This window comes from Phascolarctos cinereus, unplaced genomic scaffold (assembly GCF_003287225.1).
Source record: "Phascolarctos cinereus isolate Bilbo 61053 unplaced genomic scaffold, phaCin_HiC Scaffold_2;HRSCAF=192, whole genome shotgun sequence".
In the NCBI taxonomy this organism is placed as follows: Eukaryota; Metazoa; Chordata; class Mammalia; order Diprotodontia; family Phascolarctidae; genus Phascolarctos; species Phascolarctos cinereus.
In genome coordinates this window covers 130,250,242-130,265,144 of record NW_027555625.1, presented here as the reverse complement: position 1 = coordinate 130,265,144, position 14,903 = coordinate 130,250,242, and the positions used below count along the sequence as shown (strand labels likewise).

The window sequence follows — 14,903 nt, the reverse complement described above, 5'->3', positions numbered from 1 at the left end:
AAAGCCACCTGGGAAGCCAGACATCTGCAGTTGTACAGCTTTAACATGATGAGGTCCCAAATGGCTCTTTGGATGAGGGAGAACCTCCAAAGACAACTTCTAAAGTAACAATATAACAACAGGGTGGCCTTAAAACATCAGCAAAAAATAAATCTTATTTCTCCCAGCTTTTGTTTGCCAGCTGTAGGAAGTCCTAGTGGGACAGTATATGATGACCTCCTCAAGGATATCAGCAGCAGCAGCAACTCCCTTCTTGCTCTCACAGTTTAGCTATCTTACCTTCCTTGTTGTGGCAATGGTAACCTGCAATGGGATTGCTCTATATCCTCATACAGATGGTTTGCTACTCTTGATTTCTGTTCTTGGTAGTGGTGGTGGGGGTGAATGGTAAGGGAATCTAATTTTTTATTTCTGGGAGTCCGACAATCTTTAACATCATCCATATTTCTCACTGGGTATTTCTGTCATTCTTTTGGAATGTTCAAGTTGCATTTGTTGACTACTATTGCCATGGTGCTTGACATCCAGGTATTATGTTGCTCTGGTAACTAGCTTCTCGATGCTACCTTTGACACTACCTGAGAAGAAAGCAGGAACTAGGAAAAAGAAGGAAAGAAGTGGGTGTGGGAGGTCTCCAAAGAGAACACAGCAAGGAAAGTGGTTCTCTATACTGTTAGACTTTGTCCAGTTTTCATCTCAATTATGCCCACCCTTTCTGTATTCTTGGATGTGCCCCTTGCCCCAAAGACAGTGGGCAAATTGTTGGATGACTTCCAAAAAGATGACAACCCCAACAAGGTGTACCTGGCTTATGAAGGTAGATGTTGCATGAGCTGAGGGTCAGGGACTCAGTGTTTAATATTGTTTTAACTGTTTCTGACTTATTCTTGGGAGGAAAAGGGGGACTGTGGGGGAAGAGGTGGTCCAAGCCTTTGTCTCAGTGATTTCTCTTCTTAGTAACAGGGCTGTCCTGTTATGAGTGGGAAGGGATAGTGCTAAATTATCCAGGTCTTCCATCATTCCCTTCTATTCCTCCTTTGTCCTTCATAATATTTTTAGAAACATGACAAAAACTATGGCCTTTTTGCCCATCCTTCCCCTTCCAGTCTACATGCTCATTCTAGCTGCCCTTTCCAGCATCTGCTCAGTTTCTAGGTTCTTTGAATCAAGAATGGTTCCAAATATGATAGGCAACTGGATCTTATCCTTGTGGTTGATAATTTGAAAAAGGTGGAGTCTGACACAGGCTACTCATAGTCTGCATGTATGTATGTCACCTCTCAGCTGTTAAATGGGTTCAGAGTTCACCTGTGACCTTTGTAAAAAGAAATTATGTGCACTCATTAATAGTACATTATTTTACAAAGAAAAAAAAGACAATGGTACTCAAGGTCCCCTATCCAGGTAACTCTCAAGGGAAGCCTTGGACAATGAGGCTCTAGGCAGGGCCACTTGCCTTAGGCCTTTGCCTAGGGCTCTAGGCAAAGCCATGAAAACTACTAGAAACCAGTGGCTTTCAGAATTCTCTTTCTGATGTCCTTCACAGTTTGCATGACAGTAAATGAGGTTCCTTGGCTTCCACCTGTGGTGCCCAAGACCCTGATGAAGCTTGCCCACGATCCTTCTCACAGCTATGAATACCTGCCCGAGCACGGCTTGGAAGCGTTCATTCGTGTGGCCACAGAGCTACTTGTTGGCCAACATAGCCCAGCCATTGTGGAAAACAGGGTGAGAAGATGTCTTTCTCTTCTTCACTTTGCCCTACTGGCAAAGTAAGGGGCATCCTGGAAGGCTTTAGAGCTTCAGAGGGCTTTCCCATTTATCCTTTCATTGAGAGGAATTCTCAATTTCATTATCTGTAAAATGTGGTTGTACTAGGGGAACTCTCCCGATTATTGGTCAACCCCAGTTCTTTACTGTTTGGTCATCTGGAAGGGGTACCCAGTGAGCAATCCCTCTGTGTTGGGGAGGCTGTTAGACTTCTAGTGAGAGGGTGGCAGCAGAAAGTGAACTTGACTTTCTCACTACCTATATCCCCAACCAAAGGAAAAAATTAAGCATAACAAACCACCTGAACCGTCTGTGGATACAGAACAATCCATTCCAGGCAAGTGTTACCACAGTAAGGAAGGAAGAGGAAATTGAATTTTCAGTAATTTGCCTGAGATTCTAGACCTAGTTAAGAGTGTGGTCCAGATTAGAATTTGGGTCTACTGGCTTCTAATCCAGGGTTGTTACAATTTTAAACCACTGTCTCTCAATGAGACAACAATAAAAACACTTTAAACTTTTTGATATTCTGTCCAAAAACCTTTAGGGGGTCCCTATTGATACAATACAAAGTCTTTAATTGGACATTCAAAGCCTTACATAATTTGGCTTGAATTTACTTTTCTAACCCTTATTTCTCATTGCTCTCCTTTGTATACTCTATGTTCCAGCCAAACATACAGGATATCTCCCATGTCTGAAATGAACTCCCCTTTCCTCTTCCCTCCACTTCCCTCTCCTACTGAAATCCTTCTTTTCCATAAAGGCTCAGCTTAGTTCAGGAGGTCATCCTCTTTTTCCAGAACTTTTCCTTTTCCTTCTCCTTCTCTTTCTCCTCTTTTCTCATTATCTTCCTCTTCTTCCTTTTTCTCCTCCAACTCTCCTTTTTTTCTTTCTCCTCTTCCTTCTAGACCTCCTCTTCATTTTCTTTCTCTTTCCCCTCATTCTTTTTCTCTTCCTCCTTTTTCTCCTCCTCCTCCTCTTTTTTCCCCTTCTTCCTTCTTTTTCTCCTTCCACTTCTCCATGAGACCTATTCTGACTCCTCATCGAGGAGTGATCCCTCTAACCCTGAATCTCTCATCCTCCTTTCTCCAGTTTGAAATTCAAATTCAACACTTATTAAGCACCTATTCTGTATAAGGTCTTCTGCTAGGTATTAGGGATACAAAAAAGAAAAATAGCGAAGTGGTTGTCCTCTGTGTTAATACAGTCTAAGAGTTCAATAAGCAGCTAGTATTTGAATTGGGCATTGAAGTAATGTAAAGACTTCAACAGTTGGAACTAGGGAGGAATCTATTCCAAGGGGGATGTCATGAGTAAAGGAATGGGGATGAGAGAGGGCTAGGTAAAAATGGAGGGCTATAGAATACTAGAGTACCACTTGATAGGAATATAGAATGTGTCAAGGGGAATATTCCGAGATTAGAACTAGGAAGGTAAGTTGGAGCTATATTGTGAAGAGTCTTAAATGTCAGAATCAGGACTTTTGGCCTTAGATAATTAATTAGCCAATTAAGATTTTTCTGTAGAGAAGTGATATTATAGTGGTACATTAGGAAAAGAGATGGACAGGTGATGGGATGTATTGGAGACAGGATAGACTGGAAGCTGAAAGACTAGTTAGGAATCTGTTATGATAATGTAGGTCAGAAAAGAGAGGGACTTGGACTAGGATGGCTAAAGTGGGGGGTGCCAAAGACGGATTGGATGCAAAAGCTATTTCAAAAGTAAAAGAAAAAGGAATTGTCAAATTATTGCATGTGTGAGGTAAGGAAGAAAGAAGAATCAAAGGAAACTGAGTCAGTGAGCCTGGGAAACTGGGAGAATGAGGTAGGAAAGCTAGCAGAAGGGGTAGAGATTTTTTTGGGGGGAATGGCAGATGAGCAGTAGAGATAATGCTGACAATGCACTTATGGCATTTTACCTTATATTATCATCCTTATTTGTGTGACTATAAGCTCACTGAGGACAGCGGCAATTTGTTTTCTGTCTTTGTATCCCAGAGCCAAGCACAGAGCCTTGCACATAGTCAGTTGTTTAGTAGAAGTTTGTGGAATATAAAGGTATTTGATACAGCTAAAGGCATTATTGTTATTGTTTATTTTCTTTACTGGTAGGTAGGGGGTGTGCATACTATTGGTGGGAGTGGTGCCATTCGGCTTGGGGCAATGTTCCTCAAGGATTGGCATCGGGGTCCCCGAGTGGTGTATTTGCAGCCATCACAAAAGGGTAAGTGGTGCCAAAGGAGAAGGGGACTCTCTCCCATTCCCTGGTCCACACGTTTCTTCTCTTCTACTCATTTGTTCTGGAGATTTTAGTTTTCCTAATAGAATGACAGGCTGCCAGAGGGTCCCTTGTTACAGCTCTGTCTTTAGGAGCAGATCCCACTTCTTTTCCTCCTTACTTTCCACCAATGATAATTGGGAATAAGCTAAGACTTTCTTCCCCTCATTCTGTTCCTTGACCATTCCAAGCTCCTAAGTCATCTGCTTGGTAGTTAGGAGGATCATCCTCAGACAATGATGGGCCCACATTCCAAGACTGAAAGCTTTCAGCCTTACTCTCCTACCCCATATCCCATGTATTGGTTGACGATGGTGGGTTGGGATGAGGGTGTGTGTGTGTATGTGTGTTCCCACAGAGCAACATGGACTCATCTTCCAGGAAATGGGCTTTATTATTCGTGAGTATGCCTTCTGGGATCCTTATCGGCTGGCTTCAGACACAGGCAAACTTTTTGATGTAGTGGAGGTAGGAAGCCCCACCCCCTTCCCTACTTCTCTTTTCTTCCTCAGATCCCTCTTCCTACCTCCATTATTTTATCTGTCTCTCCCCTCTTAGCACCATACTTCCCTCCTAGCTTTGGAATTTCCCTCCTCATCCTTGCTACCAACCTCTTGGGACAGGGTGAGAGTGGCTGACGTGATCTTTGCCTACAGCATGCCCCTGAAAGAAGCATTGTTGTGCTATACAATCCTGGGAGCTTCATCCTGCCCCGAAAAAAATGGACAAAGTTGGCTAAAGTAATGAAGGTGAGCCCGACCTATCTGCTCTCCTCTTTGAACTACCATCTCTTTCCTCTGCACCCTCTCTCCCCAGCTGTCTCAATTTTTCCCTCTCCCCCTACAGAGAAAGCAGATTTTTCTCTTTTTCGATGTGCTGGATCAGGGCTTTATCAGTGGTGACCCAGACCGGGACAACAAGATTTTACGCTATTTTGTGACTCAAGGCTTTGAGTTCTTCTGCAGCCAGTGTTTTTCCAGTTCTTTTGGCCTTTATGGTATAATCTGGGCTTGGGTCAGTGGGGAAAGGGAGGGCTTGGTGCTGACTTTGAAGCTGAACATATGGAGGCAAGATTCGTGCTGGCAGTCTACCGTTCTTCTGGGAAAACCATGGGTTCCAGAAGATGTAGCAGCAGTAGGAGAGCCCCTGGATGCTTTAGGGGGTTCTGGCTTCCTTCATACAGCTGGGTTAGAGTCAGAGGGATGGAGTTCCCTTTGGGACTGAAGCATAGTGCTGGAGGTAGATAGCTTTTCTCTCTCCAGGTTAGGGACCGTGGGCCTAAAGGGAGCTGAGGATTTGGGGGCCAGTCACACTCTGGCCTGATTGCTCTGTTGGACTACATGGCTATGTTTATGATTGATGCAGATGAGTGTATAGGCAACCTGATTGTTGTGGCACTGAGCAACAAAGCCTTACTGCATATTCGCTCCCAGCTGGACAGCTATGCCCGGTATATGTGGTGCAGCCCTCCTGCCTTGGGGTCAAGAGTGATCACCACCATTCTCAGTAACCCCGCCCTAAGAAGAGAGTGGTAAGAGCAGAGGCGAGAAATAGAAAGGGAGCAGAGCAGCCAGAAATGTAGAGCTTAGGAGACCCCCCCTCCCACACTGAATACACTTCATTTCAATTCACTTTAGTTCAGCTCATCTAGCATTTATCACCCATCATCTCATCTTTTCTCACAACAGCCCTGTGAGGGAGGTGGGTAGTATAATAAAATTATCCACTTTACAAATAAGAAAACCAAAGTTCAGGGAACTGAGTCCAGCTAACATGTATTGGGTCAAGGGACTTGAATGGGACTCAAAGGACATAAGAAGAATATAGCATTTATTATGTTGAATTTGTTGACAAGTTCAGGACTTTTAAGTACGATTTGGGTTCAAATACTCTTCTGATTCCTTAATGGCCCTTGATGAAGCCGGAAGGCCTTATAACCATTAAGCTGAGAACAGAATATCAACATAAGCATAACCTACATTCAATTAAATTCATTACATATTAATCAAACACATGGCTCTGGGGATGCTGGGATACAGAGATTCAAAGGAAACAGTCCTTGCCCTCCAGAAACTTCCATTCTCCTGGACTGATTGGTTAAATGATATATTCTGCATTCCTTCAGCAGACATTTATTAAGCATCTGCTGTATGCAGGACAATGTATATATTCAAAGACATACCCAACATAGTCCCTTGGGGAGTTTATTTGGGCAGTGTTGTAAAGAATAGAATTGAGATGGGATTGCCTCGAAGTAGGAAGGCTAGTTATTTCCTCTAGCAAGTCCTCAGATACCCCTAACCTTGGGTGAGGTGGAAATGGGATGTGCAGCTGAGTATTCTTACATATCTCTTTCTTGTTCCTTGGGTTCTACAGGAAGAAAAGTCTGAGAGGGGTGGTGGAGAACATCATGTTAACTAGGGAGAAAGTGAAGGAGAAGCTTCGACTCCTAGGCACTCCAGGGTCCTGGGAACATATCACAGAGCAGGATGGGATGCACAGCTTCCTTGGCATCAGTGGTAAATAGGACAAGGGATTCTTTTCCCCTCTCCTACCCTTCTTCTCATGCCCAGCTCCAGTGATAGCCCTTCTTCTTTACTCCTTGTTTGCCTTGAACAGAAAAGCCAGTTTGGGGGATCCCCACTGGATAACCCTACTCCAGATTTTAGAAATGCATAGAACCTGGGTTGGGTCAGCTAAAAATATCCTTAGGGAGCACATCCACTGGTCTTTGGTAAAGTACTTTATTTATTATTTTTTTGGGGAATGGTTCTTCAAGGACCAATGGGAATCACATCCTTCCCATGCTCCAAGTGGGCCTATGTTCTAGATTAGTGGCATCACACTCCAACAGGAGCCACCAAACCTCTATAAAGATCCCTGCAACTCACATGTTGACTTAGAAAACTATATATTAATGTTATCTATGTTCTATTGTATTTTTATTTATTTTGCTGAATATTCCCCAATTACATTTTAATCCAGTTGCAACCACTCTGGGGAGGCTTCTGGGCCTAGGAGTGTTACAGGCCTCTTTCTAGATCTTTATTCATACCTGAGAAAAGTGATACTGACTTAAAAACTTCCTAGAACCCTAGGAACAAGTAGGTTTTCTCTTCCTTACCCCACCCTGACCCAGGGATGTACCGCAGGGTGGTGCAGAATATAACAAGTCTAGGCACTAGGGCTCTATGTTTATTCATTAGTTGATCAGGTGGATTACCTGGTCACAAAGAAACATATCTACATCCCCAAGACTGGACAATTCAACCTCACCTGCATCAACAATCAGAACATTGACTACATTGCCCAGAGCATCAACGAGGCCATCCTTGCAATAGGTCTAGGCCCACAGCCCAGGGAGCCACCTACCACAGATTCGGTGGTACTTGAGGATTCAGAGCTCCACATTCCAGGGTTGAAGGGTGAAGGGACCAAGTTTTCAGGATTGGCTGCTCTCTTACGGAGTAAAAAGTAGTATTCAAAGACCCTGTGCCTGCTTCTCCTTTCTGCAATACTTCTTCTTTGCAAAGCATTTCCTGTTCATCACAACCATTGCCCAGGTGCCATATTGTAAATGCCAGAGTCCCGGAAATAGGCTGCAGCACATTAAGGGTGATGGCTTTTGCCTTAGAAGTGGCATAAAAGATATCCTGAAAGGGCAGTATAGTGGGAAAAGAAGGTGGGCTGGTTAGGTGGCAATGAATTAATTAATGAGAAGGCATCAAGTGCTCATCATGTACAACTAGAAAACAAGATTATCATGGAGACAACACACATATGAGATTTCTGTTACAAGGCAGATGGAAAGGTCTCATGGTTCTAAGGCAAAACAGATGGTAAGACATCTTCATGAATGTCATTTCTACTGATAATACCATATCTGTTTCTGAGGCCGAATAATTTGGCAGTGCCGAAGACTTTGGCGGAAAGAACTTTGCACTGAGGAGGCAGGCGCAGCAGCCCTGGGAAAAGCAGTTGCCGAGTGTCCCATCCACAAGAGTTGCTTCCCTGGATAACAGCGGCTGGGGCTGGACTAGAAGCAGGGCCCGGGGTCTGCAGGGCTGAGGTGCAGAGGAGGCATTACTGTTACCCTAGTGCTCTAGGTGTACCTGCCTATAGGTGGCAGTGGGTTACCTATTTGTGTTGCTGGTGGTGAGGATGGCAAAGTCCTCCTCCAAAGGTGTTGCTCCACTCAATGATGGCTGTGGGAACCAGGCTGGAAGCAGGGCTGTTGATTGTAGGGAGGAACTGCTATTCCCAGGGCTTCTGGGCCTTCATGGTCCTGGGACTGTTATTGGAGTCCAAGGGTAAATGGTGGTTGAGGTGGTTTGAATCACTTAGCCCATGTGATCCCCTGTCTCTCCCTTTGGGTACCTCACTGTTTCAGTAAGGCTGGCTTGCCTGCCCAAGAGCATTAGTTTTTTTATGTCTTGGTTTATTTACTCTTATTTAGATTTCTGAAATTAAAAATGTTGAGTGGAAAAAATGAGTGGACTCTCTTTTGAATTCCTAATGCATCTATTACAGACCTCTAAAAATACATGTGTATATGTGTCTATGTACATATGCATGTATATGGGCTTACAATATAACAAGAATATTGGCAATATGGCGCCGGAAAGCTTCTAATAGGACAAAGACTGACTACAGTAAGACAAGTATACAGGGGTGTTGAAAGGACTCTGCTTTTCTACCAAGCCACTATGGAAGTGAGTTTTATGGTTTTCCTGGAGGTTATGGCAACACCCATGAGTATTGCCTTCAAAGATTATACTTTACTTATTGGTTGGCACAGTTCACCCTTGTAGAATATTCTTCTTAGGGTAACAGCTGGTTGGTCAGTTAGTAGATTGAGCTTCCAGGTGATAGGCCCTGGCCAATCAGGAGAAAGCAGGGCAAATGTTTGAATGGAATTGCCCCACTGGCTAAAGTGAAAAATTAAATGTTATAAGTAAAACAGCAGCAAAATGTACATAATAAATATAACCCAAGCTCTGGACTCACATGGCTCGGTTCCAATTGTAGGTGTGCTCCAAAAGATCTTTATCTCTTTGGCTGATATGTCCTTGACCAGAGTCTACCCTCAGAAATCTCAGAATGTAGTTCATGTCTAGGTTTCTGCTGATGTGACTAAATGGGGTCCCCAATTCCCATACAAGCTCTCAAGATAAGAAATACAGGTGTCAGGTAAAAAGACAACTTTATTTTTGCCCCCCAGAAAATGAAATGTGGAAAATGATTTGGACTTGCTAAAACAGTGAGGTACCCAGAGGGAGAGACAGGGGACCACATGGGCTAAGTGAATCAAACCACCTCAACCACCATTTCCCCTCTTTCTTTGGAACTCAATGGTTGAATAACAAGAGCTAGGCTTTTTAAAGTCTGCAAAGTGCTTTATTATATATGTTACCTCATTTGATCCTCGCAAAAAATCATGGGGGGTTGGGGGAGGTGCTGTTGTTATTCCTTTTTAAAACTGAGGACTGAGGCTGAGAGAGATTAAATAATTTACCCAGAGTCACTTACTAGTGACTGAGGACGATTTAAACCTAGGTCTTTCTGGCTCTGTCCAATTCCCTATCTACTGCACCATTTAGTTGCCTAAAAGGCTTTAATTAGCCATGTGTGTTTCCCCAGAAGAAACAATTTGATCAATCAATCATTTATCAAGTGCCTATTATGTGCCAGGCACTGAGGATACAAAAAGAGGCAAAAGACAGTCCCTGATCTTAAGAAGCTTCCAATCTAATAGGGAGAGAATATGCAAATAAATATATGCAAGGCAAGCTATATGCAGGATAAATAGGAAATAATTAACAGAAGGAAGGCCCGAGAATTAAGAGGAGTTGGGAAAGTCTTATAAAAGAAGGCATTTTAGTTGGGACTTAAAGGAAGCCAGAGTGGTTAGTAGTCAGATCAGAGGAGGAAGAATATTCCAGGCATGGGGGATATCCAATGAAAATGCCTAGAGCCAAGAGATGGAATGTCTTGTTTGTGGAACAGCCGGGAGGCCAGCGGCACTAGATTGAAGAGTATGCATTGGGGAATATAAGGTGTCAGAAGACTGGAAAGGTAGGAGGGGGACTAAGTTAAGAAGGGCTTTGAATGCCAAATAAAGCATTTAATGAAACAGCATAAAACAAAAGCATCAATGGAACATTCCCTCCATAAACCCAGGGCAAACTCTTCTACGAATAGATATCCATGCTATCACCTGAAGAGTAGACATATACAGGGATCAAGCATAGGGGCACATACACTGGGGATGTGAGTATCGAGGGAAGATGTTTGGAGAGACAGCTCATGCACTTTATGCTGCAGGACATCTGATATCTTCTGGTGATATTTTAAAAATGCCTTTTCTGAACCTTCTTCCTGCTCTATGTTCCCCTTTACTGGGCTTCTACCTGTCCACAGCACCTCAAGCCTGAACTATTGCAATACCCTGCTGGTTGGTCTTCCTGCCTCAAGTCTCTCCTCATTCCAATCCATCCTCCACTCAGTTGCCACATTGATCTTTTTAAAGTCCAGTTCTGACCTTGTCACCCCCCAACCTCCACTCGATTAACTCCAATGACTCCCTTTCACTTCCAGGATGAAATCTAAAAATCCTTTGTTTGGCATTCCAACTCCTCCATAACCTACCTCCCATACTTTTCCAGTCTTTTTACATCTTTTCCCCACCAGTCCCCTACACACTCTTCGATCCAGTGACTCTGACCTCCTTGCCCTATTTTGCTCAAGGTTCTCCATCTCCTGATTCAGGGCATTTTCTCTGGCTATACGCTATGCCTGGAATGCCCTCCCTTCTCCACTGTCACTACTGATCTCTCTGGTTTCCTTTAAGTCCCTCCTAAAATCCCACCTTCTACAGGAAGCCTTTTCCAATCCCCTTTAATTCTAGTGCCTTCTCTCTGTTGATTATCTCCAGCTAAGGAGCTTAGCCTTGTTTGCTGTTGTATCCTCCTTTACACTGTGAGCTCCTTGAGTGCAGGGACTGTCTTTTGCTTTTTTTTTTTTATTACCAGTGCTTACTTAGCACAGTGTCTGGAAAATTTTAAAATGAGTAAATAAAATATTTTCAATATTATTTCATTATTAAAAATTATGTAACATACACAAAATAGGAAATTTTAAAATGAGTAAATAAAATATTTTCACAGTGTCTGGCATCTAGTAGATGCTTAATAAATGTTTGTTATTGACTGACTGATTTTCCTAAAATGTACGTTGGATCATGTTGCCCCTCTCATCAATAAACTCCACTGGCTTCCTGTTGCCTGAACAAATACAAAAAGCTCTATTTGGCATTCAAAGCCTTTCTTAACCTTTCCAGTCTTCTTACACCTTACTCCCCAGCAAGTACTCTTTAACCCAGTGACACTGGCTGGCTTCCTGGCTGTTCCAAGAATAAGACAATCTCTCTCTGTGTTCTGGGCATTTTCTTTTGGCTATTCCCTATGCTAGGGCTGCAAGCTGTATTTGAACATCAAGAAGGCATTCACTTGTGTAGAAATTCATAAACCTGAAGGGAGCAGTGGGGTTAACATGGTTGATGGTATTTGGGTGAGGATCAAAGAAGGCAGAAAGAAGAATAATATAGTGGTAGGATTATGTTACAAGTCTCTAGGCTCAGTAGAAGCATTGGATAATATGTTCCTAACACAGAGTACAAAGCTGACACAGAACCATAGCTGTGAGTGACTTCAACTAAGTGGTTGTCTTTCTGTACGATAAATTATTGATTTGTTCTGGTAATAATTTTATCTTTCAGAAGGTGAAAGAAACCACATATGAAACTTGTCAGCCAATTCTTGTTGGATAAAAATTGAGTGCCATTGCACAAACATTTATTAAGCCTATAATACATGCAAGGAAACTTGTCAGACTCTGGAGATATAAAATGGAATAAGATGAAGCCCCTGGCTCCACATTTGAAGAGGTGACTAAGACGTGTCCAAAAATGACTATAACATACAAAAGAGAGTTCTAAAATACTATGAGAATTTTGAGAAGGAAACAACCAATTGGTCAGTTTGGGAAGGAAGAGGTCATCCAGGAAGATTTTATGAAGCAGGTAGAACCTGAATTAGGCCATAAAGAAAGAGTTCCAACAGGCTGACAGGGGAAAATCCATTCCAGGCATGGATAAAAGCATGATTAACGGCACAGAGAAGGGGGAGATCTGAGTGAAAACAGGGTGTGGCAAATTGTTTAGTCTGACTGGAACGCAGACTAAAAGAAGTATGAGTTGAGATAAACAAGCCAGGGAAGATTACACCAGCAGGTGTGTGAATGATTAGAGAGGAGAGAGCCCTAGAGGTAGAAAAGGCAGCAAAGAAGCTATTAGTGTTGTCTTGGTGAGAGGTGATGAAGACTTAAACTAAGGTTGTGGCAATAGAAGTGAAGAGTAGGGAATGGGTATATTGTAGAGATAAAAGAAATAGAACTTGACAAATGATTGGATATGAGATTTGATGGAGAAAGATGGGTCAAGGTTGATCCCATGGTTATGAACCTGGATGACTAGAAGGATGGTGATACCTTCAACAGAAATGAGGAAATTAGAAACGTAGTGTTTGGATTTGTTTTTTTTTTTTTGTTTGAAGGGGGTGAGGGTGTCAGAATCATAGGTTCATCCATTTCGAGCTGGAAGAAAACTTCCATTTAGTTCACCACCCTTATTTTGTAACTGGGGAAACTGAGGTCAAGAGAGATGATTCACTGGAGCTACTCTCTCAACACTCACTTGGGACTAGCAGCTCCAGTCTCCAGGGTTCAGCACCATCTCCTCTCAGGGATCTAGTACTGTGATGCTCAAATCCCCAATTCCTTATGTTCACCTTTATATCATTTCACAAATGCCATCTCCCAAATATTATCTAACAAGCAATTGGTGCTACAATATGATTTTGACCATTTTATCCTAATCAGTATAAACAGCATTGATAATCAATTAATACCAATTTGATTTTACAAAGGGATATTTACTGATGATGAACAGCTAGTTGGCTGAGTGGGTAGAGTGCTGGGCCTGGAATCAGGAAGACTCATCTTTCTGAGTTCAAATCTGGCCTCATTCACGTATTTGCTGTGTGACCCTGGGCAAGTCACTTAACCCTGTTTGCCTCAGTTTCCTCATCTGTAGAATGCACTGGATTAAGAAATGGCAAACCACTCCAGTATCTTTGCCAAGAAAACTCCCATTAGGTTCACAAAGAAAGAATCAGACATGACTGAAAAACGACTGAACAATTTTATTGATGATATATCTTAGAGTCAAAGGACAAAACAAAAACCTCCCAAACTAGACCATACTTTAATCTCTACATCTTGGTCACTGCGGGCAGTGAACTCCAACTTAAAATGGTCATTTAAAGGACCCAAAGTTCTTGGTAGCAAGGTCAATTCACTTCAGGGCAATGTCAAGCAGGTCATTTTTCAAGATTACCCTCTCACTGGACTCAGATGTCAGCAAATTCTATTATGGATTCTTTTTGTTGGACTTCTGGTGGCTCTTCCAAGCTTTTGAAGTTTACCAGGGTTATAGCTGTGTCTTTTCTGCATCTGAAACTCATCCAACCTATTTGTTTTGCTTTCTCATCGTATGTGTGAGGTTAAGGGTAGGAGAGAGAGAAAGTGAATCTTTGTGAAAAGAAAAGAAAATTTAATTAAAAAAAAAAGAAACCCATTCATATACAATTACTAAAGAATAAATATAAGAGGGACTGAAGAGATATAGGCACCATGTGTTTTGGGCCACATGACAATAAATAAGGGAGAGGACTTCCCACCCAGAGGCTTATAGCATTTCAGCCTCCTCACTGGAAAGTCACCAGTGAGAGAGAGAGAAAGAGAAAGAGAGAGAGAGAGAGAGAGAGAGAGAGAGAGACAGACAGACAGACAGACAGACAGACAGACAGACAGAGACAGAGACAGAGATAGAGACAGAGAGAGGCAGAAAGAGAGAGATGTCAAGTTATTCCCTTGGAATCTTTTGTAAGTCGACTCAGTTCTTTCTCAGCAGTCAATTTCTTTTTTCACCATATGATAAGTGGATAAGAAACATGTTCTGAAGATTGGGCCCCTATTGGCCAGTCCCCTCATCATATTAACAAAAACAAAAGCAAACACTAAACAAAATTCCCATCCCTTTAGACTATTAATTCTATACGTAGCTATTGATTACAATACTTAGCTTGACAGTCCAAGGCTATTCCAGATGGTCTTAATTTTATTCTCTTCAGCCTTCAAATCTTTCAAAGATCTTGCATACTGCTGTTATTTTTCCATGTCAAAGGTCGCTCTGAGCATTGGTTCTTTTTTCATGAATTGCTCAAAGTTATCTTGATTTTTAAGTGTTCCTTTTTTTGTCTTAGAAAAGAATTATTACCTTTGCTAGAAAAGCTGAATTTGAGATTAAGTTATATTTCCCTTAACTTTCTAAATCGTAACATTTAGAATTATGAAACACTTAGAATGAGATTTCCAGCTTTTTCTGTTTCTCATTTTTGTAGAAAAATCTTATAAATCTGACTTGGTGTTTTTGATATGTGATGTCTTTCATCCAACTGCATGTAGCCAATATTTTTGTCATTGTAGTCTTGAAGTTTCACAATCATGTGACAGGTTTTGTTGAATTTCAAATTTTTCTTTATTCACCAATCTAACATTCAGTCAGAAGACATTTATCAAGTACAGATATACTTCATTTATTGCACTTTGATTTATTATGCTTTATAGATATTGCCTTTTCTTTTTTTAAACAAATTGAAGGTTTGTGGCAACCCTGCATCGAGTAAGTCTATTGATACAATTTTTCCAATAGCATGTGCTCACATGGTGTC

General features: G+C 42.0%; 1 protein-coding gene across 1 annotated transcript; it reads left to right on the top strand.

Annotated features, from left to right (window-relative positions):
- The first annotated feature begins 558 nt into the window (after positions 1-558).
- Positions 559-7,639, top strand: GOT1L1 (glutamic-oxaloacetic transaminase 1 like 1). Its single transcript, XM_020985511.1, has 9 exons — positions 559-817; positions 1,547-1,728; positions 3,888-3,999; positions 4,412-4,521; positions 4,710-4,802; positions 4,900-5,050; positions 5,419-5,584; positions 6,430-6,572; positions 7,260-7,639. Exons 1-9 carry the CDS (start codon positions 703-705, stop codon positions 7,529-7,531), a joined length of 1,344 nt encoding a protein of 447 aa, XP_020841170.1. The 5' UTR covers positions 559-702; the 3' UTR covers positions 7,532-7,639.
- The last annotated feature ends 7,264 nt before the right edge of the window (positions 7,640-14,903 follow it).

Coding starts and splice junctions, on each gene's coding strand:
- GOT1L1 (XM_020985511.1), top strand. CDS start 703: ATGCCCACCCTTTCTGTATTCTTGGATGTGCCCCTTGCCCCAAAGACA. Junction 4,000..4,411: donor TTTGCAGCCATCACAAAAGG/GTAAGTGGTGCC, acceptor GTGTTCCCACAG/AGCAACATGGACTCATCTTC. Junction 6,573..7,259: donor CAGCTTCCTTGGCATCAGTG/GTAAATAGGACA, acceptor TTTATTCATTAG/TTGATCAGGTGGATTACCTG.